Raw genomic sequence first — 24,735 nt, 5'->3', positions numbered from 1 at the left:
ATTGTACTGATATACTGTCCTCTCACCTAACAAGGCATGGCATCATTTTAAAATACAATGGAACAAGACTAAAATTAAATAGCCAAACTTAACAGACAGAGAAGCATTACTAGAAAAGAAATACGGAGGTGTCCAACACAGGAGTGAACAATCCAATCACAGGAAAAAGCTAGAAAACCTACTCTGGTTTGCTATAAAATAAGAGAATAGTGCAGGTTTTCACTGAACTGCATTATTGTTCAATTTCTTCTCTAATAGGATCCAGTTATTTAAACGTATTTATATCCCCTCTATGAATTGTCAATCTTACTTCCAGGTCCATAGAATTTTTCATTTGAGTACTCTTGATGCTCCATGACTAAAATATGTTTCACCCAAGTCCACCCAGGCCTTGCGAAAAATGTTTTTTTGTAATTTAATTTGAAAGTGTTTCGAGTTATGGCACATTTCAGTGAAAAGAGGCCCAAATCCTTTTATACTGAGGTAACGCACTGAGACTAGTCAAATTCAAAGGTGCGATGATGCATTAATGCTGATAAGAGGTGCATCACAGCACCCTCATAGTCCTTAAACTAGTGGTCCTGGGCTATTTATTACTATGTTTGTATGGGAACCTAGGTCCCAACCTTTGACTGGAACTTCTGTGCTTTTTTTAATACAAATTATACAACAATGCATTTGTGTGCTGCAACAATACATAAAGGCAAGACATACGTAACGTTTCATTCACACACAGTACAACTGGGTGGTTTACAGAATAAAGAATGTGGCCTGCATGAGGAGTTTACAAGCTAGTATTACGCACACAGTGCAGTGTTGTCTTCCCCAGACTACCGACAGCTCGTGTCTCTGCAGCTAATTAAAATTTTGTCAAACAGCAGCAATGCCAAATTAACAAGGATCTCATCAGTTTCACTGGTGCGCTTTAGAAACCACACCACAATTTATGTTTTCCCAATGTGACGCCTAGGAAGACCTTGGAAATAGAGGCAAGGTAGGGAGTAGAAAAGGAGAGACTTATTTGCTCATTTCCACTCCCACACTGCAGGAGACTGAAGGGTAGAATAGCAGAAACTTGGCCAGCAGGATCTGTATGGGGGAGATGATTTCTTCCAGCAATTTCAGAGGTGTAAAGCTTCATATTTATAAAAAAAAAAATAAAATATGTACTAGCTGGATGCTCCTACTGAAGACTGACTCTGCCTGGGGACTTTAAGGACACCATCCTGGTAGAAATCCCAGCATCTTACCTCTCCCTAGCAGCTGTGCTTCTCATGAAGGCACAAGCCCTGGACTTCACTAGTGGAGCTACTCCCACCCTTGCATTTCCTACCTCTAGCTAGTAGATTTAGTCCTCCTGCTAATAATTACTGGGTACATTTTCCCAAGACTTATAAATAAACAAGTAGCAGCAAATCTTAAATGGCTGAAATTTCCAAGGATAACACATAAATTGCACCTGCAAGATCTGCACACCCAATGGGCAAGAATGCACTTGCTCAGTAGGCTTAGCAGCCTCCTTCCTTCCTCTCTGGGGAACAGTCACTAGCAGGATCTTGTTGGGAAAAGTATGGAAGCTTCCAGACCCATGTCTCACTCCCCAAAGCGGCCAGCGCCAGCTACAACAGAAGGCACCACATGGGTTAAGTCAGGGTCTTCCAACTCTTTATGGATGGAGAGGAACCTGCCTGAGGCATCTAGCTAAGCAACTTCCCATCCCCTGTGAACAGCAGGAGCCAGAGCACTGTCAGAGTTGTCACAGCCTTCAGAAATCTTCACTTGGCTCTGAAAACTTGGGCTCTGGATAGGTTTTTCCTCATTCACTGTATTGTTACTGGCTTTTGGTCCTATCTACTGCAAATTCTCACCTGCTCCAGCTCATTCGGCAAGTCCAACCTCCCTCCCTTCCTCCGCAGTTCAATCTCATTTCCATACAGTTCTCCTCTTCCTCTGCCATTTCCTCTGTTAACTCTCACAATCCCATCCTATCTCCCAGCTCAATTCCAATGAGTAATCCCTCCCATCAAAACAAAGACACTAAAATTTAGCTATTACCACCCTGATCAGTTTGCATATATGCTATCACCTTTTCCTCCACCCTTTATCTTTTTAGCTTTTAAGAGTATAAGTGCTTCTGAGCAAGGACCATGTCCCATGTTCTTGGAAGTTAAAGCTAGACAGATTCAGATTAGGAATAATGAGCATATTGTTAACAGTGATGGTAATTAACCACTGGAACAACTTACCATGGGTTCCGGTGGTTTCTCCATCACACAAAATCTAAATGAAGACTGGATTTTTTTTCTAGACAATATGCTCTAATTTAATGACAGCTATTGGACTTGAACCAGGATTTTAACTGAGGGATGTGTTATGCAGGAGGTGAGACTAAATGATCACAACAGTGCCTTCTGGTCTTAAGAAGCTTCAAATCTATGACTTTCAGTGTTTGGACAGTGCCTAGCAAGTTGTGGGCATTACCATAATATAAAAATACAATTCTCTGTTTTGCCTACAAAATTGTGAGTTGTATGTTTGCAATGACTGCCAATATTGCACAAAACTTAATACTGCATCCATGGAAAAGTCTGAATTTTCCAGGATAGGGCAATGCACATGGACATCATAACTTCCAGAGCTGCTTTGACTTCACTACTGGACTGAAACTGTTGCTAAGCTCCACACAGAAATTTGGGGACCAGGGTGAGCATTTTTTGGACCTTGACACATGGCAAAGTCTGCTGCCAAAGTTGCAGAACCAGAAAAGAAAGCAGTTGCACAGCAACAGCACAATTAAATTTCAAGTTTTAAACAAGAAAAGGCCTCATTACATGGTAATTGCTCTGGGGGCAGGGACTGTCATCTTTGTTATCTGAGTTGACAGCACCTAGCACAATAGGTCCCTTGCTCTTGACTGAAATTCCTAGGCACTACCATACAATAAATAAGCAGCCAACAACTATTGGATAAAGCTTCCTCCCAAATATATAAAACTAGGGTTTTAGTTTAGTTATGGAAGGCTTTTCTCCCCCTCCCTCTGCTGATCTTGATTTTCGAAGAAGTACTTTTTAAGCTATATAGCTAAATAGAATTTCCAAGATGATTCTTAGCAGAGCACCAGCAACTGGAGTTAAACACTAATTAAGCTTCAAGTAAAAATTGAAAAAAAGAGTGGTCTCTTCATTAAACACAACAACACTTTCATTGCAAGGAAATACATTTAGGATGAGTCACATGTTTTAGAGGTCTGGAGGTCACAGATGCTAAATGGACTTACTCAACTGACTGTCCCCACCTAATTAGAAGATTGAACCCCCCCCCGCCCCCAACCAATCCCATTATACTCTTATAATTCTATCTCTGACCACAGAAAGACACAGTTGCAGGCAATAGCATTTGTCCAAATGCAACAAAAGGAACTGGCATCAAGGAGCGCCAGAAAAAAAAAAAGGAGAGGTGACACAGCAGCAGAGGTCTCAGTTTCCCCCCAGCCAGAAATACTGAACCCAAAAGTATTAGAAACTGTAAATGAAGTGACTGAACGTGATGATGGACCACAGTGAAGCCAAGTAATAATAAAACCCCCTAGCAACAAAGAACTGAGAGAGAAAAATGTTGATTAAAATGTGATTCAACTCTGAGAATAGTGCATTTAGTCGACAAAGACATTCTCTGTATGTAGTCAGGTCAGAACCCATTACTTTAATAAATAAATAAATATTTTACAGCTTTTCACTCATTAACACTGCAGAATCAGCACAGCTAAGGAAGAGAGTAAGACAGAGTCTATTTCCTTCTTATCTGTTTGGAACTTAGCAAACAATTCCATTACACCTGTATAGCAGTGGGGTGGGTTGCCCTGGTATTGCTGAGGGGATAATTTGGCGTACAGAATCTTTTTTCTCATGCATCATCACTAGAAACAAAATCTGGTTTCATTCTCATCCTGGAATCCAAATTTGTGCAGAGCTGTCAGTTAAAAAACAAGAAAGAATTTTTTCAGTTGTGTATCGAAGTCACTGAGAGACAATGACTCAAACTCCACAATGCCTTTTACAGTTACTTTTCAGAGAAGATCTATTTATAGGAACTCTTAGTTTAGATTTGATCAGATTAATAAAACTGTCTGTCTGAACTATACTTACGGCTGAGTGAAGTCACGAGTAATGAAGTCTGAACTCTTGAAGAGGAGGAAGATGTCACTGAGGGTTTTACATTTCAGAGAACTATTCATTGCTATCCAATAGGCATCCTAAACAAGAAGGAATTATATCATTTGAAATGGACCTTTACGTGACTTATCAATAGCTGACCTACAACTACAGTTACTCCTCACTTAAAGTCATCCCAGTTAATGTCATTTCGTTGTTACATTGCTGATCAACTAGGGAACATACTCGTTTAAAGTTGTGCAATGCTCCTTTCTAATGTCGTTTGGCAGCCACCTGCTTTGTCCACTGCTTGCAGGAAGAGCAGCCCGTTGCAGCTAGCTGGTGGGGGCTTGGAACCAGGGTGGACTGGCAGCCCCCCATCAGCTCCCCGCTCTCCTAAGTTCCCTGTGCGGCAGCTGTCCAGCAGGCTATCAATTGCCGGCAGTTCAGCTGTCCCTCCCGCCACTGCCATGTGCTGCTCCTGCCCTCTGCCTTGGAGCTGCTCCCCGAATCCTCTTGCTTGCTGTGGGGGAGGGGCAGAAGGGAGGCAGAGGGAGGCTAATGTCAGGATATCCCCCTCCCCCCCGCTCCTGCACCCCGCTTACCCCATCTTGCATAGAGCAGGGGGGACACAGGACAAGGCTCAGGACGGAGGGAGCTTGCTGGCAGCAGCTGCGGTTTCAGCAAGCTGATCTAATTAACAACGCAGTGTACTTTAGGATCAGCGTACTTAAAGGGGAAATGAGAATCTTTCCCTCTCATACACACACGGTGTGTGTCTGTCTGCGATGTTGTCTTCCCTCCCTCCATTCCTGCTGCCCTGTAGAATGTGAGAGTTAACCCTTGAGGGCTCAGACAATTGTTAGTTCATCATTTAGCAGTAAGGCATTCCCTGGGAAATATCCCACCCTCTGACTTCTCCACCTCACCCAAGCTTCACAATCAATCATCATCACTGTGTACCAGTATTAAATTGTTTGTTTAAAACTTATTTTTATATATATATATACACACACACACACACACACAGAGTATATTAGTCTTTTGTCATCGTTTCGCTTAGAGTCACATTTTTAGCAACATAACTACAACGCTAAATGAGAAGTTACTGTACTGCACACCATTTTGAAGTACACCTTTACCCTGATATAATGTGACCCAATATAACACGAATTCAGATATAACGCAGTAAAGCAGCATTCCGAGGGGATGGGTTGCGCACTCCAGCAGATCAAAGCAAGTTCGATATAACGCGGTTTCACCTATAACACGGTAAGATTTTTTGGCTCCCGAGGACAGCGTTATATCGGGGTAGAGGTATATGAGTTGACAAGCAGGACTACAAAGATAGACAACTGATTTTGGCAGAAATTTCTCTTCTGATCATGAGCACATGACTCAATGAAGCTATTGTTCTCTGCATGGACACCTACTGAAATCAGTGCAAATCAGAATAGGAACAAGTCTGTTCTTCAGTATTTCCAAGCAATTTCCTGGGCCCTTTGGGCAGAAATTCCCTTTAGGAATCTGACAGGAGAACTTTAGGATAAACTAACATTCAGAATCAAATTTTTAGACATGTTTTAAACTAAAAAGGACAGAATGAAGAACATATTTCATATCCTGATAACACAGCAAGTTTAAACAGGCAGCTAGGTTTTTTCTTCTTATTTTTTTGTGAGAGGTGGGAGATGTGATGGGGAGATGGAGAGGAGGGGAGAAGATTTTTTTTTTTTTTTTTTAAAGACTGATTTTTCTCTAAGCAAAAAATACTGAACTATGTGAATTATGGAGAAACCACAATAATCAAAGCAGTGGCTGTTGCCTTTTTAGATTACTACATTTAAAATAATCTTTATATTATTCACCAGGATTTTAATCTCATAACACTTTGTTTTGACAAAGAAAAGCAATTCAATTAGCTACATATCTCAGAATTGTCTTGGCAAAGAAGAGCTAAAGTTCCTGCTAAGCTGTATATATTCTAGACCTTAATTCTAGACTTTTTTATTTTCTCTACAAACCACTAATAAGTGCCTATCAAATGAAGAGAACAGCTGAATGTTTGGAAAGGACGTGCATACTGTACCTCTTCCATATAAATTCCAGCTCACGAACAGTACCAGGGTGATGCAATGCTGTACTACATCAGGGTGTGCAACTCGACTGCACCAAATTGTACTGCAGAAGCACTCCACTGAGATCTCTGCTACTGCACCAGCCTCCGTCAGTGCAGTTACTCTCCTCCCATGTCCCAGATACATCAGAGAGTTGATCACAACAAATTCTGTTAAAACATTTAGGATTTAATCAGTGTTCTTACCCTTGGAGCACTCCAGTTGAGCTTCGGGAAGATGCTGCCCCCCAGGGAAGCGATAGCTTCTTGAACTTTAAGTGCAAACTCAGGGAATTCTGGTGCCTAAATGGAGAACAGAAGGTAATTCACATTCAATCAGGAAAAAGGTTAGCTTTAGAAATATAATTAAGGATGTAAATTACAGTTGCAATAGATTCATATGCAAATCCAGTATTACCATTCAAAAACCATGAGGCAGGCTCCAAAAATCATGAGATTTTAAATGAATTTTTATTTTCTTGAACCTTTTCAGTACATGTTTTCAAGCTTTTCTCTGTAATAATGAAGGCTAGAAACTTACTTGTTTTTTAAAATGAAAACTGAAATTCCTGGGGCTTTAGAAAAAAAATATATGACAAGACTGACGATAAAATCATGAGAACTGGCCACACTGCAAGTCAAACAAATAAGCAACTTTTAAAGAGACACTTGTAGGTTAAGTCAAGACAACAGATGATAATGAAACATTTGACAAGATTAGAATTTTTTTCATGCTGGTTTTAGACATTTCAAACAAATGGTCTTTTTTTGGGGAGGGGGGGAAGGGGGCTTTAGACATTCCCCTGAAAAATTTGCAACCCAAATATTGTAGCATTATACCAAGGTATGAAAGCTAGAAAGTGAAACAATAAAGAAAACTGACTGGTCTAATTTCAGCGTTGAAACTGATACAAGTGCAAAAGTAAACAAACCAATTAAATAACAAGATATGCATCAGCTCTTAACACCTAACAAAACTAAAACTTAATTTATTAGGAATATATATGTGTGTATTTTGTGTGTTTATATTTTACGTATATATATTATATATATAAAATATACAGACTTTTTAATATTTATCACCTAACATGACAACATCCCTGTAGAGAAGAGCAAATCTTAAAACATCTATATACACAATCCCAGATCCTATTCTCCCAGCTGTTCTGCATCTGAAGTTAATAGGGCTTCATGCAATGTGGCTCCCCCTGATGGGAAACAGCATGTAGGACTGGGGCCTTGAAGATGCTCTTTAGTAATACGTGTTAACTTGCACCAAGAGAATAGACTGTGCTGGGAATCTTTGGCTTTGAAAAAGAATGTGATGCTTGTTTAAAAATAAGTGATTTACTGTATAGTAGAATACCAAAAATAGAAAAAAAAATCCTTCACGATGCTACAAGCACTATTAGTGTGAGTGGCTGGCACAGAGGAAGGACTAAATCTCTGCCCTTCAAAAGAATATCAAAGACTTGTGGACATTTGCCAAAGATTTTTCATCCTGTAGAATAAATAAATGATGTCACAGTAAGCAGTGTTTAGAAAATGCTATTTCCATCAATGTTTATACAAAATGCATCTCAAAAAATAACACCTAGGTTAAAGCTAAGCTAAGATCTTTCTCCTCCCCTCGCACCCCACACTGCAAATAAAATCTTACATTCACAAGAATATTTTATCCTTTTTTAGCTTCTCCCAACACGATTTCCCACCAAATCACTTAAAAAAAAATTCCCCACTTAAGTGGAATGATTTAAGTTGTACTTGGCTTCATATGTTCTGAGTTTTTACTTACTGCATTTTTTAGTTTTCAAGAGGATTCCTCCCCCCCACAATCCAGCCCCAAAAAACCTGAACAAGCAATTTTTGGCACCATCGAGTTACTTCTCAAGGTCCCCTCTGGAGACGTTCACCGAGGGATAGCTGGGAACGCTGATGCTCTGTCACTTTGTGGACATGCAGTCTGATCAGCATAAAGGTGCTGGGAGGTGATGGGACATGCTCAGTGTAGATGGCATCTTCTGAGCTTTTAGGAGCCAAAATCCCAACTGAGCATGTGCGAACTGTGATTTTCAGACTCAGAATGCCAAATTCAGGCAGCAAAGGCCGTACTCTGGAACTAGGGCAAAACTGGTCATATTTCATGTCCCTTCTCCAATGCACAGTAATGTTAGGAATTCGCAATAAAAATGATTGTACACATTTTGTTTAACATAAGCAAAACACACTAGTCCCTAACCTTGTTGTGAAAAATTACTGAGCCGTTCCATTGTATTATGCACCATACCAAAACAATACAAAAGAAGTTCTTGCCCCAGAGAGCTCACAACCTAGGACAAAATTAGATCATCCAGAATTTTTAAAAGAAAGTAGGAATTGATGGACTGAAACCAGCTTCAAAGAATCAACTTTGCAAAAACCACCTTTTTGCAGAACTCATGCTGTGAACTAGTCAGACACCAAAAGAAGTCTTTTAAACCTATTTTTCCGGTGTTTTCTCAATGTAAGAGCACTCACGCTGCTTTTATAACCATTAGTAAAGCAACACTGCCTTGGCCATATAGTCATAGAATTTAAGGCCAGACGAGACCACTGGATCATCTAGTCTGACCTGATGTATATCACAAACCACCACCACCACCCACACGCTAAACCCAACAACTGAAATTAGACCAAAGTACACCTCTACCCAGATATAACACGAATTCAGATATAACGCAGTAAAGCAGTGCTGGGGGGCGGGGAGCTGCACACTCCAGCGGATCAAAGCAAGTTCGATATAACGCAGTAAGATATTTTGGCTCCTGAGGACAGCATTGTATCGGGATAGAGGTGTATTACAGCCCTCAGGGGACTAAACTATTATGTGCCATAGGCAGAGAAAAGGGGTGACTCAGGCCCCTGAAATGGCAGGGAATTAAGTGGGAGTGGGATATATCCAGATGATTCTGGCAAGTGACCTGCAGCTACATGCTGCTGAGAAAACCACGCCAAGTAGAATGGCAGGCCAGTGTTGGAGAAGCTTGTGTTGGCAATGTGCCTGTGCTGTATAGTGCCTGACCAGTGAACAGAGGACTGAACTCTATCGGGCTGTCAATCTGGTCCTTTTTACCAGCATTCAATTTAATCTTTACTGTATTAAGTACATGTGAGATGTCTGTCCAGAGCCTTTCCATTTTAATAGATTCCTTGCCCACCCCATCCCTGCACAAATGGATTTCTTTGTGAGATTTATGCAGCTGGCTTTTTTATGTAGTTAAATTCTCTGTCACACATTTCTTAAGTGTTCCTAGTGGCCATGAAAGCCACTGCTGCAGGGCACAAAGTAAGGTTCAGAATGTAGATTATGAGCCAAGTAAAGAAGTTATTTTCACTGAATCTGAAAAAAGATAGTTTACTTTGTACATGTGATGGATTTTCTTAGTAGTTTTTCTTTTAAAATACTTTGACATTTGAGAGGGCACTTCGCGTTCTACACATATACTTTGTTTAAAAAACAAACACATTATTTCAACACTGTAATTACTAGGACTATCACACGATTTAAAAAGTTAATTGCGCGATTAAAAAACTTAATGATGATCACAGCACCTTGGAGGGGCTTGCTGCTGGTAACTAACAAGGCATTGAGAGAGACAGCCAGGTTGGAGAGAGTTAAGGGGGCACAGGAGTCTCACAGTTTCAGGCTACACCCTGGGGTGATCCCATCAGAGTTTGTCTTAGTGATTGGCTGAACAAGAAGTAGCACTGAGTGGACTTGTAGGCCCTGAAGTTTTACGTTATTTTGTTTTTGAGTGCAGTTATGTAACAAACAAAAAAATCTACATTTGTAAGTTGCACTTTCACGACAAAGAGATTGCACTACAGTACTTGTATGAGGTGAATTGCAAAGTATTATTTCTTTTATCAGAGGGGTAGCCATGTTAGTCTGTATCCACAAAAACAACAAGGAGTCCGGTGGCACCTTAAAGACTAACAGATTTATTTGGGCATAAGCTTTCATAGGTAAAAAAAACCCACTTCTTCAGATGCATGGAATGAAAATTACAGATACAAGCATAAATATACTGGCACATGAAGAGAATAGCTATCGGCTATTTGGACTCTCTCTCTTCAGACCCTACGCTATGGGCACTCCTTGCTATCTTTGAGACACCACTGACTTCCCGTGGAAACTACAATGCATTGATGATCTTCCTGAAAACACCATTCTGGCCACCATGGATGTAAAAGCTCTTTACACCAATATTCCACATGAGGATGGACTACAAGCTCTCAGGAACTGTATCCCTGATGAGGCCACTGCACACCCGGTGCTGAGCTCTGTGACTTTATCCTCACCCACAACCATTTCAGATTTGGGGACAACTTATACCTTCAAGTCAGCAGCACTGCTATGAGTACCCGCATGGCCCCACAGTATGCCAACATTTTTATGGTTGACCTGGAACAATACTTCCTCAGTTCTCGTTCCCTAGTGCCCCTCCTCTACTTGCGCTACACTGATGACATCTTCATCATACGGACCCACGGGAAGGCGGCCCTTGAAGAATTCCACCTGGATTTCAACAATTTCCACCCCACCATGAACCTCAGCTTGGACCAGTTCACACAAGAGATCCACTTCCTGGACACTACAGTGAAAATAAGTGATGGTCACATAAACACCACCCTACACTGGAAACCTACTGACTGCTATACTTACATACATACCTCCAGCTTCCATCCAAGACACATCACACAGTCCATTGTCTACAGCCAAATCCTAAGATACAACCACATTTGCTCCAATCCCTCAGACAGAGACAGACACCTACAAGATCTTTATCAAGCATTTTTAAAACTACAATACCCACCTGGAGAAGTGAGGAAACAGATTGACAGAGCAAGACCCAGAAGTCACCTACTACAGGACAGGCCCAACAAGGAAAACAACAAAACACTACTGGCCATCACAAATATTCCCCAGTTAAAACCTCTTCAGCACATCATCAACGATCTACCACCTATCCTGGAAAATGATCCCTCACTCTCATACACCTTGGGAGGCAAGCCAGTCCTCACTTACAGACAGCCCCCCAACCTGAAGCAAATACTCACCAGCAACTACATACCACAGAATCACTAACCCAGGAACCAATCCCTGTAACAAACCCCGTTGCCTACTCTGTCCCCATATCTACTCTAGCAACACCATCAGAGGACCCAACCACATCAGCCACACCATCAAGGGCTCATTCACTTGCACATCTGCTAATGCAATATATGCCATCATGTGCCAGCAATGCCCCTCTGCCATGTACATTGGGCAAACCAGACAGTCTCTACATAAAAGAATAAATGGACACAAATCAGACATCAGGAATGGTAACATACAAATGCCAGTAGGAGAACACTTCAGTCTCCCTGGACATTCAAAAACAGATTTTAAAATAGCCACTCTTCAACAACAACAAAACTTCAAAAACAGACTTCAAAGAGAAACTGCAGAACTAAAATTCATTTGCAAATTTTACACCATTAATTTGGGATTGAATAGGGACTGGGAGTGGCTGGCTCACTATAAAAGCAATTTTCCCTTTCTTGGTATTGACACCTCCTCATCAATTATCGGGAGTGGACCACATCTACCCTGATTGAATTGGCCTTGTCAACACTGGTTCCCCACTTGTAAGTGAACTCCCTTCTTTTCATGTGCCAGTATATTTATACCTGTATCTGTAATTTTTACTCCATGCACCTGAAGAAGTGGGGTTTTTCACTCATGAAAGCTTATGCCCAAATAAATATGTTAGTCTTTAAGGTGCCACCAGACTCCTTGTTATTATTTCTTTTGTTTATTCTTTTTACAGTGCAAATATTTGTAATAAAAATATATACACTTTGATTTCAATTACAACACAGAATACAATATATATGAAAATGTAGAAAAATATCCAAAATATTTAACAAATTTCAGTTGGTATTCTATTGTTTAACAGTGCGATTAAAACTGTGATTAATCGTGATTAATTTTCTTAAGCGCGATTAATTTTTTTGAGTTAATCATGCGAGTTACCTGTGATTAATTGACAGCCCTAGTAATTACATCAGAAAGACATATTTTAAAAGGGCATAAGAGCATATAAAAATCAGTGATTTGATCAAGACAAATAAATCTCCTAAAACATAATGAGGGGCAGAGAGGAAAAACAAAAGTATACACATCAGAGTTAAAATCCTGGTCCCGCTGAGTTCAATGGAGAATTGCTATTGACTTCAGCTGGGCCAGGATTTTACTCACTAAGCTGTAAGATCATATAACTCAGATCTTAATAAATGTATAAAAATTAATCAGTTTTACTTTAAGTAGCATAAAGAATCATAGTTATGCAATCAAAACATCTTAATACTGAAACAGAAAAAGCAACATACAAACCATTAACCCTGCTTCCTCATATTTCCAGCCTAGGAAAGCTTACCATTTCTCAAAAATCGGAACACATATACCTCTTGACCTTTATATAATATAAGCTTTTCTACAAATATTAATCCTCTAACTTACTCTGATAGGGTCTCTTGTAACTGTAACCGAAATAGAACAACTAAAGTGATGAACTCCAATCCATAGCCTGGACATGATGCTTAGTTGGTCTAAACTGGCGTAGTTTCACTGCAGTCAGTGGAGTTACACCAATTTACACCCCTTTGTTGGATACAGAATTTTTTGAATGTACTTTCTTTGACTGTAATTATGAGATCTGATTCAACAGTCAGACATTATTGCACAGCACTGTAAACAAAACATGACACTTTACAAAGGTAAAATGCAACGAACCACACACAAAATCCCTGGTCTGAACAATTTACAATCTAAGGCACCAATCTGAAAAAGACATAGGTGTGTAAATAGCTCCACTGAAATCAACAGACACTACTCACAAGTGTAAAGTTAAACACGTGTACGTCTCTATAGATTCAAAATGCAAAGCTGTAAACTCTAAGCGAACATATCAGCTATTTAGAGCAGGGACCAGGACACGTACAGTGCTTAATACAATTATTCTTGTGGGGAATTCTGCGGCAATGCATGCACACGTTTCATGTGCCATGCATATTTTTATTTATTATGATTATTATTATTTTACAGAAAATAGCTTCTGTTGAAAAGTTGCTGCCCACCAGAGGGCACTATGACACTAGACTACAACAGCTGCTCCTGGCAAGCGCCAGCTATGATAGGGAAGAGAAAGAGTCTGCGTTCTTCACAGTGCCTGTTGAACCAGGTCAGAAGACAGGAGATATGGGAAGTCAGATAGCGTGGGGCTGCTGGGGGGGTTAGACAGGGACTCATAAGAGCTAGAGGGAGAGGACAGACTGGGGCAGGGGCTGAATGGGAGTGCAGGTGCAGGGCCACGGGGGGAGGTAGATGCAGAGCCACATGGATGGAGGGGGTGCAGAGCTACAGAGGGAAGGCTCTGTGGGGGCACAGAGACATGGGGACAGGGGGTGCGGGGCACATGGGCAGAGAGGGTGCAGAGCTATAGGAGGAAGTGGCTGTGTGGGGGCACAGACACATGGGGACAGGGGCTGCAGGTACACATGTATATGAGGGGAGGAGACTGGCTGAGGGGGGTGGCTGGGACACATGGACAGAGGGGCAGGGGTTGCAGAACTACAGGGGGAATGGGGCTGGCTGAGTGGGGGCACAGAGACACATGGGGACAGGGGTGCACAGACACAGGGGAAGAGAGTGCACAGACACATGGGGATGGGGGAGAGGGTGTCTGAGTGGGGGTGGAGGGACACCCGGGAGTGCAGGGTCACATGGGACAGGAGCAGATGTGCCTGACTGAATGGGAGGGGCTAGGGATCAGCCAGGATCTGCCTAAGGGATGCTCCCTAATAATCCCTCCCCATCACCATGCCCAGAAAAACCTGTTCCATACTTTTTCCACCCATACCCAACAAACCTTCAAGGTCATACCCAGGCTCCTTCTCCGCAATTACTTCCCTCTCCCTCAGCTCGTCCGATACCCCTGATTCCTCAAGCCTTTGCAGTGCTTCTGAGAGATGTGGAAAATACGGTTCTGTACTGTAGTTTAAATGAATTATTACTCGAAGTTCTGTATTAATATCGCTAGTAAGGAGTCTATTTGTCAAAACACATTTCCTGAATCTTTTTTGTTGTCTATATTGTTAGAGACATACTTTCTGACAGGTATTTAGAAATAAAAGTTACCAAAATAATTGAAACTGATGTCAAATAACACAACATAATCACAAATAAAATATGCAGAATTTTTAATTTTTTGGTGCGGAATCCCCCAGGAGTAAACAATGGAGCCACAAAACTGATTAAAACACTTTGGTTCTACCACATTAATAAGATGGATGGGCATGGGACAGATGGTCAGCAAAAAGGGATGCAAGTACATTAATATTTGTGGAATAAATGGACTTTTCAGAAGTGATTTGGAAGAGAAGAGGGAGGGGGCTTGGTTCACAGCAGTCAGGACCCTGTTTTAAGAGCAGGAGGCTGCACAAAAAGGATGCAAAGACAGGAGAAGATAAAAATGACAATTTGAGCAGATAGTAGGAAAGGGACATAGGAGGAAATAATGGCAAAGGTGTAGGAGAGTGGAGTTGCGGAGAGCTCTGAAAGCAGAAAGCTACAGGGCCTTCATCTCTTCTGTCTAAAGTTTGATTATGTATTGGGGAGACATGTTGGAAGTGGCAAGAATGAAAGATGGCTATATTTAGTGCTGAACTTCAGTTCATTTCCTACAGCCTGGTGAGAGTCAGATCTTTAAACACTGGCCCATTTTTATTTTTGATTATCCACAAAGGAAGCAAGAACAACTTGATTTCCATATTACAATTTAAATAAGTTTCCGGTCACTGGTGTGTTTTGGACAAAAAGTGAGATTCCACCAGGTTCTATAATGAGAAACAGCCACCCTGCTACAAATCTGGAATGGGCTGATACATGTTAATTGTAACAATGGGTAAATTTAACCTTCTGAAAATTAGCTTAATTCTCAGGTTACAGAAAGAATAATGTGGACAAAATCCCATGTTTTTAGGTACATAAAGCATCCTTACCGTAAGTGTTGTGGTATTCTCATCATCCGACCACTAAATGAAAGAGGAATGGAACAATTTATAACGGTTTCTTCGATGTCCTAGTATATTATTTATGTAACACCATAAACCTACATAAGATTGCACAATAGGTAAAACATGCCAGACAACTCCAGTTTCTGTCCTGGAGATCTTGTATCATAAAGACAAGAGTGGGTACAGCACCCAACATATAGAGAGGTATGTTTTTTGTAGACAGAACACTTCACATAAATGAAGATAGCAAATAAGAGCTTGTCTACACAGTGAGTCAACATGCAGTAAGCCAGAATGTGAATTTACAGCGCACCAGTATGCTGCACACTAACCTGATGTGTAGACCCTGCTACAGTGCAGTGAAAGTCCCAGAGCATGCTGGGTTTCTGAGCCACCCCCCTGGAACTTTCACTGTGGTGTAACAGAATCCACACAGCAAGTTAGTGTGCAGCAGGCTGTCATGCTGTAGAACCATACCCTGGCTTGCCACACGCTAACTCACTGTGTAAACAAGACCTAATAAAAATAATGGCCTAAACGAAAAAGGGAGAGGCTGAATGGTTCACGTATTATGGGGCTATGAAAAGCCATGCACCGCACAAAACCTTGGGTTCAGCATCAGTATCACCGTCCTTAACTGTAGAAATAAGTCTTGAAGTCATCTTTCCAAATTACAACCAGAACATGAGATGTGCAGCGTAAAGCTTGGCACAGCTCTGTCCCTGCCTAAATCTTGTCCCAATTCCCACCACTTCTCAGTTCTAGACCAATGGTTAGCTAACTTCGCTTCAATTCTTTTTCTCTTTAAGAGCTTACATTGTTTTTCTCAGGGTGCCTCCTTTGCCTGGAATGTCCTCCTTGATCCTGTTTGGTACACAGCCTCTCTTTGTTTCTTCAAATGCCCCCTGTAAAACCCACTTGATTCTTTCTGAGCCTAACAAAACCAATGAATAAAGAAACTAATAATATATGTGCCTTGTGAGAAACAAATATCATAGCAATATTTTATGCAAACTTTCCTCCCTCCCTCCCTGAAGTCAAGATATATCTAACCCAGGGATCAGCAACCTTTGGCATGCGGCCCATGAGGGAAATCCACTTGTGGGCCGGGATGGTTTATTTACCTGCAGTGTGCGCAGGTTTGGCCAATCAAAGCTCCAACCGCAGCCAGTGGGTGCTGCAATTGGACAAACCTGCGGATGCTGCAGGCTAACAAACCCTCCCAGCCCACCAGTGGATTTCCCTCATGGCAGCGTGCCAAAGGTTGCCGATCCCTGATCTAACCTAGATTTTAAGCTCACAGCAGGGACCATGTTTTTATTATTCTGTAAAGTGCTATGCCTCCCTATAGATCTCTACAGATATGGTAAGTATTAATACATTTACTTTGTAAGAGACTTCACGCAAGTTTTATTACATTTTGTACCAACCTGTATTTCCTCTGCCCGATCATCATCACTGTCTTCCTGAGAACATGTTGGGGGATCATCCCTGAAACAAAAGTTAGAGAAGGGGGAGAAAATACGCTTAGAAATCTTGAGTATGGAGTTTGATTTTGACAGAACACTTTGGACTTCCACCATAACTGCCAGCTAAAGATCTCAAAGTGCTTTTATAAGAGGATGAATTAAGTCTCACAATACACTGTGATGCAGTTACAGTGAGTCAGTGGCAAAGCCAAGAACAGAAGACAGATCTCTCAAGTCCCAAGCCCTAGTCACAAAATCATTCTGCTTTTTTGTCAGCATATCACTTTCACTTCTGAAACCATTCAATCTCATTGAATATTTTGTGACTGTTTTATTCAGATTTTTATACCACACCCACCAACATGGTAAGTGCCTCCCAGCAGTGCATTAAATGAGGTAACTAGAAAACCACAGGATTGATGCTGCTCCTCTCCCCGGGGAAAACTGGGAGCTTTTAACTTTGCTTGTGTGTTTTTGTAGGCAAGGTCAAAGAGACAGGCCTTGCATATGGAGGAGAAGCTGAGGTTTTTAATGGTTCTTAGATATTATTGGAATTGATTCCACAGTCTCAGACCACTGCGTGAGAACGTTCTGTCCCCTTACAAACAAGCTGGACTGTTGGTACCTGGTGAGTGGAGTGGTTGACCACAATCTTCATCTTAGAGCTTCAGGTGATTTCTTAGGTTCCTTGGCCCATATCACTGAGCACCTCAAGGGAAAGGATAGAGTCCATGCCTATGACTCCATATTCTGCGGGAAGTCAGTGTAGCAAGCAGGACAGGTTTGATGTTTGCCATGCTGCTAATGAGACAGCTTTACTGGAGAACAACTACTGCAAGCAGCTCAGGCCTGGTCTATACCTAAAACTAGGGTCTCTCACACTATGTTGACTCAGGTGTGTGATTTTTCACCCTCAGAGAGATGTAGTTAAGCCAATTTAAGCCCTGGTACAGACACCATTATGTCAACAGAAGAATTCTTCTGTCAACCTAGTCACCACCTCTCAAGGGGGTGGATTTACTACAGCGATAGAAAAACCCCTTCCATTGCTGTAGCAAGTATCTACATTGTAGCTGTGCCATTGTAGCACCTGTAGTGCAGACAGAGTTTCTGCTGTTCATCAAAAGTCAATGACAAAGATCCTGTGGAGCAAACTACAATTCAGCTCTGCAAATCTAAGAGTCAGATGCTGATTCATCCAGGTTTAAAAGCAAGACTAATCATGATTGAGAGAAGATGATGCCTAAGATACGTGTGTTTGTTTCTAGCTAAGAAAATTCACCTTCCAGAAAGACTGTACTTTATACAGGATTGTATGTTTAAAGACACTTAAAAATCAAATTATGCAGCAGTATATGACAACCCCTCCACTGAACACAGTAGATGCTGCTCATGTCCAGTAACTGCATAATCAGACCTTGAGTCTTAGATTTTCAGAAACTTGGCCATAAATTGAAAATAGCTGCTAAGTTGATTTACATAGTGATGCAGGATCAGAGGGTAGATGCAGGCCCTTCCTAGCCATAAAAGTTTGATGACAACTCTAATTTCCTACATACATCCTTCAGAAAACATTTCAAATTTGAAAAAAAACAACAAAACACACCCCACCATCTTTTTAAAATATTTTAATTCACACTCCCTCACTGTGACTTTACTCCTGGGGAAATTCTGCACACATTTTAAAATTCTGCAAAATTCTACATATTTTATTTGTCAAAATAACACAATATCATCACACCAATTACAATTATTTTGGCAATTTATTTCAAAATACCTGTCAGCGAGTATGTCTATAACAATACAGACAACAAAAAAGATTGAGGACACTTTTTGACAAAGATTCCTTACTAGGCTTATTAATACAGAACTCTTGAGTAATAATTCATTTAAACTACAATCACAGGGGCCAGCTTCCTCATTTTCCCGGGGGTGATCAACCCCCGCTCTGCCCCAGGCCATGCCCCCACTCCACCCCTTCCTAGATCCAACTCCCTTACCAGGCCTCACATTCAGGGTGTCTTCTGTCATGGGAGTGGTTAGGGGGGTGGCTAGGCTAACCCCCTTGCCATAAAGGGTCCAGCCACACTGTGACAGTGGCCAAGGATCAGAGAGTGGCAAGCTACTCCCTAACAAACAGTCCCTCTTCTGCATCACATCCAAGTAGAGCTCAGGTGAAGTGGAGAATCAAGATCATTCTCTCCTTGCCTTACCCTTCCTTCTCATTTTCAGTTGATTTGTGTCTTCTCTCATGCTGGCCCTGTGCTTGGACCAGTCTTTCAATTCCTGTCTTCCAAACTTCATCATTGCTTTCCACTTTGTATTGTTGTCTGGAGATTCTGGGGATTTTTGTCCATCGTAGATTGGTGATGACAAGTTCTACTATACCTGATTTTTCAATGGAGTAGATTCCCTGAGGGACTTTGTCAGTGACATAAATTAAAGATGTCCACTGCGGGTTTAACATATGCATGTGCTAAATGGCTTCAGCTATGTGTGTCTTATATCAATGGAAAAGAACTATGTATTTATAGTGCTACATAAAGGCCCTAGTCCACTGTTGTTGAACTCANTGTCCTTGAACCACTTCTTTTGTCCTCCATGGGAGCGCTTTCCCTGGGTGAGTTCTCTGTAGAAGGGCTGTTTAGGAATGTGCTCGTCTGACATTCTCACGACATGTCCGGCCCATCTGGTCTGGGCTCCCACCAGCAGCGTGTGAACTGACAGCAGACTGGCTCTGGTAAGGACTTCAGTATTGGGCACTTTGTCCTGCCATCTGATTTTTAGAAGCTTTCGCAGACAGGAAATGTGGAAGTGATTGAGCCGTTGTGCATAACTCCGATAGACAGTCCACGGCTCGCAGGCGTACAGCAGAGTTGGAAGCACCGCTGCTCGGTAGACCTTCAGCTTCATTGGTAGGCTGATCCCTCGACGTTCCCAGATATCAGAGTGCAATCGGCCAAATGCAGAGCTGGCTTTAGCAATTCGGTAGTTTACTACATCATTGATTGACACTGCTCGGGAAAGCGTACTGCCCAAGTACGTGAAGTGGTCCACTGCCTGAAGTCTCTGTCCATTTACAGTGATGGACTGTTCTGAGTACGGAGTGTGGGGAGCTGGCTGGTGCATGACCTCAGTCTTCTTGATGTTAATGGTGAGACCGAAGTTGTTGCATGCAGATGAAAACTTGTACATACTGGCTTGCATTTTTGGCTCTGTACTAGCATTCAGAGCACAATCGTCGGCAAAGAGAAAGTCTCAAAGTACAGTTTCCTTCACCTTGGTGATGGCACACCCCTAAGGAGTGCAAAGGCTTGTGGGAGTCAGGAGTAATGGAAGAGCTGAAGAAGAGGGAAACAATTTCTGGGAAGGAGCCTGGGAGTGAACCTGTGGGGTTGTTGGGTATGCGTGAAAGAAATATGGAACAGTATTTTTTTTTGGTGGAGGAGGGGGATTGTTAGGGAGCCTTCTCCATGCAGAATTTGGCTGACCCCTAGCCACTCCCATTCAATCAGGCACATTTGCCCCTGCTCCCCATGTGTCCTGTACCCCCACTCAGCCACCCTCTGTCCTGTCCTCGTGTGGCCCTGCACTCCCCTGCTCTCAGTTCCCATGTGGCCCTACACCCCCATTCCCATTCAGCCCTGCCCCAGTTTGTCCTCCACCACTAGCCCTTCTGAACCTCAGTCTATGTGATCCCCCAGCAGCTCTTGTGCCCCCCAATATCCCATGCCTTCTAACCTGGCTCTGCAGGCTGGCCATTGTGAGCAATGCAGCCAGCTGCTGTTTGCTACTGCTGGTGAGTTAGCTGTTTTCTGTTCTGGTGCCTCAGCAGCCCCTGGTGGGCATAACTGCAGTGCCTCTCTGGTGGAATGTATTTTTCGCAGAGGAAAAAAAATATGCGGGAGACATGAATTCTGCATATCTGCAATGGTGCAGAATTCCCCCAGTAGGATGACTTTCTAGAAATGTACCACAACTTTCTGATCTACATCTCTTAATCATTAGATCTGCAACAAAGGCAAAGCACTAACTAGGAAATTATAGAACAAGGACTGACTTCTGAATGTGGGTATTACCAAGCTTTATGCATAAAATAAATCACTTTACAAAGAAGCAGCAGGGAGAAACTAACAGGAAATCAAGAAGCAAATCTATGCCTCTGCCCATTGTTTCTTTAATATATCTGCTCCATCCTATTCCACCATCAAGTAATCACCATCACAGGATTGACACAGGAGATTTAGTCTGCTCCATATGCACTATTAGTTCTGCTTAAAGTCAACCTTAATCATAAGACAGTCTAAGTAGCCTTATTCTTTTGTTGACTCCTATCTCATACTAAGGGCATGGCTACACTTGCAGATGTAGAGCGCTGTGAGTTAAACCAGCCCTCGGAGAGCGCAGCAGGGAAAGCACTTCAGTCTGTCAACACTGACAGCTTCAAGCACACTGGTGTGGCCACATTTGTAGCACTTGCAGCGGCATTTGGAGCAGTGCATTATGGGCAGCTATCCCAGCATGCAAGTGACTGCAACATGCTTTTCAATTTTGAATGGGATGGGGTGAGGTGAAGTGTAATAGGGAGTGCATTGTGTGTATGTGGGGGGAGAGAGAGTGGGTTTTTGGAGTGCAGAGAATGTGTCAGCATGCTGTCTTGTAAGTTCAGACCCCCCTCTCCTCCCCCACCTCTCTTTCACTCACTCAAAGCAAACAGTAAAGGTTTGCTTTTTCTCGGTGCTGATAAGCAGCGGGCTTCTCTGAAACGGAGCTTTGAAATGACATTTTTGCATTCCTGCAGCTGATTTCACAACAATGACAAGAGTGGCCACTTGACTTAAGGGGATTACGGGATGTTTTTGGAGGCTGATCACAGCACAGTAACCAGGGTCAGCTCTAACTTTTTTGCCGCACCAAGCAAAAAAACAGAGCGTCGCGCCGCCCAAGCCCCCCGCCCCCTCCGAGCGCCATGCCGCTGAAACAAAAACAAAAACAAACAAACAAAACCCTCCAGTGCCACTTGGCCAAACCAAAAAAAAAACAAAACCCGAGCGCCACCCCAAGCATGTGCTTGGTCTGCTGGTGCCTGGAGCCGGCCCTGGCAGTAACGTAACACTTCATTCACACTGGTGCTGCAGCACAGCAAACGTTATTCCACTCTCCTACATGGAGTACAAGCAGCACTGTAGCCATGGAGTCAGAGCGTTCTACGTGCCTTGCCAATGTGGATGGGGAGTGAGCTAGGGTGCCCTGGGCTGCTATATTGTGCTGTAACTAGCAAGAGTAGCCAACGCCTAAATTTCCTTACTACAACTCCTAGGCCTACCAGATCTCCTACTTAATCTGGGGGCCAGAGCGGGAACAAATTCATGGCCTGATTTCCCCTCTTCCATGTGCTTCTCGCTATTTTGAGAAACTATAGCTAGCCTTAGTGAGGAACTATGGCAAGCCTTTTCCTCCTTCCAGATACAGCCATGCTATCTGATTTCATTACCTTGAATACAACATGATTGGGTTAACCTAAAGGCTTAGCTGGAAGAGCATTGACCTGCTGTGTGGAAAACTCATTCTTGTGCCTAAAGAGAAGCAACATTCCCAGCTTCTGCAGGGGAGGGTATAGCACCCTTTGTTAATCCCTATCAGGATGAAAATTAAATTAAAGCAACTGAAATCACTGATTTTAATGTTTTAAATTAGCAACCAGAAAACATTTACTGAAATAATTGATTTTAATTGTGTTTTATAGTTGAATTTTTAAGTTATTTTCCTAAAGAAAGGTTGATTCTCATTAGTTGGTAACCATTAAAATATGTCATTTGCAACTTGCCTTTACACAAATGTGTTACTTCTTTGTGCCAAACAAGAGGATACAATATCTATGCACATTTATTTATGAATAAAGGTAAGTTAAGATATGTAGCTGCTTATTCTTAATTTTTACATTTTTATATTAGAAAATGATAAATTATACATTTTTTATTTACTAAATGATTTATTTTTCACTTGTGATTTGAGTCAAGCTTATTTTGGAAGGACATTCAAATTTAATTCAGAATGCACAAAAGAGCATTTCATTTTTGTGCTGGACATCCAAGAAAAAAATAATCAAAAGATGTTTTTCATTTAAAATCAACTGATTTATTAAAAAAAATGAATTAGGATCTGTTTAATTTAACTGTATCTGGTCACCATGTCCTTCAAGATTTTAGAACTAGATGATGTCATTCTCTCAATCCTAGTTTTTATTTATAGATCAGAAGAGGAAACAAGCTTCCCCGCTTCTTCCAACTCCCAATTGGTTTCTTAATTTTGAATCAACTAGGCATTTAACTATATTAGCTGAATAAACTAAAATGAAGAAAATTTTCTCTCTAAACTTGCAAAAGAGGCTATTGTTGTCAAAAGTTGGTTTAGCACTTCAAACTCTAGTTTCAGGTGCCTAACCAGTAACTTCCATTGTTCAGTGGTCTGACTTTCTTTAAAACTTGACAGCAAACAAGCACTATTTATTATGTAATCTGTTAAAATAATTTAAATTAAGTTTAGGCCTGCATATAGGTGGTCATTTTCAAATTTAATTTTAAAAAGATTTATTAAAAAATAAACCTGTATTTAATTTAAATAAAGAATCTAATTTAAATTAAAAACAGGGTTGGGTTTGTTTGTTTGTTTTTTAAATAACTGATTTTCATCCACACTATATTATCAAATATATGCAGATGAACTAAGTATATGGAGACAGAATTTAATATTTGAAAAATAATTATTTTTACCTTCCTGAAACTACCAGAGTTCCATCATCCAGCAAATAATCCTTCACATTCTGTGGCAGTGGAAGTATAGCACTGAACAAACAAAAGGCAGAAAATTTATCAGAATAATTAAGGCTAAAGAAACTAAAAAATCCCAATAACGTTCCATGTCCCTTTAATTCTGTGGAAGAAACACACACAGAAACACCCAGACATGAACACAGTTGTTGTGTTCTATCCCAGTCTTATGATCTTCCTCTCCCCCACCCCCCAAAATCAAACCAACACACAAAAACACTTTTTCCTTAGATGGGGGGGGAGGGGCAAAGAGGAGAATAAAAGTGCAGGAAGGGTTTCTTTAAATGAAACATTTGCTATGCAATTCATTTTGTATTTGTATTCCTCAACCATGAAAAGGTGTAAGCTCCATGCCCTGCCTCCCCAGCCCTCAATGCTCTCCCTTACACTCTCACCACAGCCCTTCATGCACTCCTCTCATACCAGTCTCTCAATAGGTGTTACTAAACCTCCAACTGCCAGATGCTAGAACTGGAGAACAGGGGATGAATCATTGGATACATTGCCCTGTTCTGTTCATTTCCTCTGAAACACTAGACACTAGCAGCCACTGCCAGAATAGCCATCCTTGTGCTCATGCCCTCCCCATCCCCATCCCAACTGCCCCCACAGCAGCTTCTGAATGTTCTCACCCTCAGCCCAGCTCTTCCATGTCCTGCCCCACGTCCCCTCCTCCGGCCCAGCCCCTGTCCCCACGCCCCCCAGCCCTCAGCCCGCCCCACACCCCCCCAAGCCCAGCCAGCCCCAGCCTACACCCCCCCCAAGCCAGCCCAGCTCCACGGCCATGCCTCCCAGTCCCGGCCCGCTCCGTCCACCTGCGGATGGTGAGGGGACCTCGGAAGGCGCGCCTTACGAATGAAAGGGTCTTCACGGGGGCGGGACATCGCAGTGCAGATGCTCCTTTCTTCATCCGTCGCTGCTCCGAGTCCGCTCCAGGCCCGGGAACCCTCCGCCCAGCCCAACGCGAGCGCCCGGAATCGCTCCTCATGCACGGCAGGGGGACCGGCGGGAGCTAGCCAGTGTAACGTGGCGAGGAGCCGGATGCGGCACCGGAGGACAATGGCGAAAGC

The 24,735-nt window shown here is 42.1% G+C and overlaps 1 protein-coding gene across 3 annotated transcripts in view; it reads right to left on the bottom strand.

The window, feature by feature from the left end:
* Positions 1–24,622, bottom strand: part of CDC123 (cell division cycle 123) — an 87,167-nt gene extending 62,545 nt beyond the window's left edge. Inside the window, exons 1-6 of one of the 3 annotated variants that reach the window (XM_032798300.2) lie at positions 24,481–24,622; positions 23,609–23,680; positions 16,797–16,857; positions 15,352–15,384; positions 6,475–6,570; positions 4,146–4,252 (exon numbers count right to left, since the gene is read on the bottom strand). In XM_032798300.2, the coding sequence (XP_032654191.1) occupies positions 4,146–4,252; positions 6,475–6,570; positions 15,352–15,384; positions 16,797–16,857; positions 23,609–23,680; positions 24,481–24,575 (464 nt within the window). In that variant the 5' untranslated portion in view covers positions 24,576–24,622. Of the gene's footprint in view, positions 1–4,145; positions 4,253–6,474; positions 6,571–15,351; positions 15,385–16,796; positions 16,858–23,608; positions 23,681–24,060; positions 24,248–24,480 lie in introns of those variants that run through there. The other 2 variants (XM_075064237.1, XM_075064234.1) reach the window with 2 other exon arrangements.
* Positions 24,623–24,735: the final 113 nt, after the last annotated feature.

The sequence above is a fragment of the Chelonoidis abingdonii genome, chromosome 1 (genome assembly GCF_003597395.2).
Source record: "Chelonoidis abingdonii isolate Lonesome George chromosome 1, CheloAbing_2.0, whole genome shotgun sequence".
Classification (NCBI taxonomy): domain Eukaryota; kingdom Metazoa; phylum Chordata; order Testudines; family Testudinidae; genus Chelonoidis; species Chelonoidis abingdonii.
This window is presented reverse-complemented; position numbering and strand designations above follow the sequence as displayed.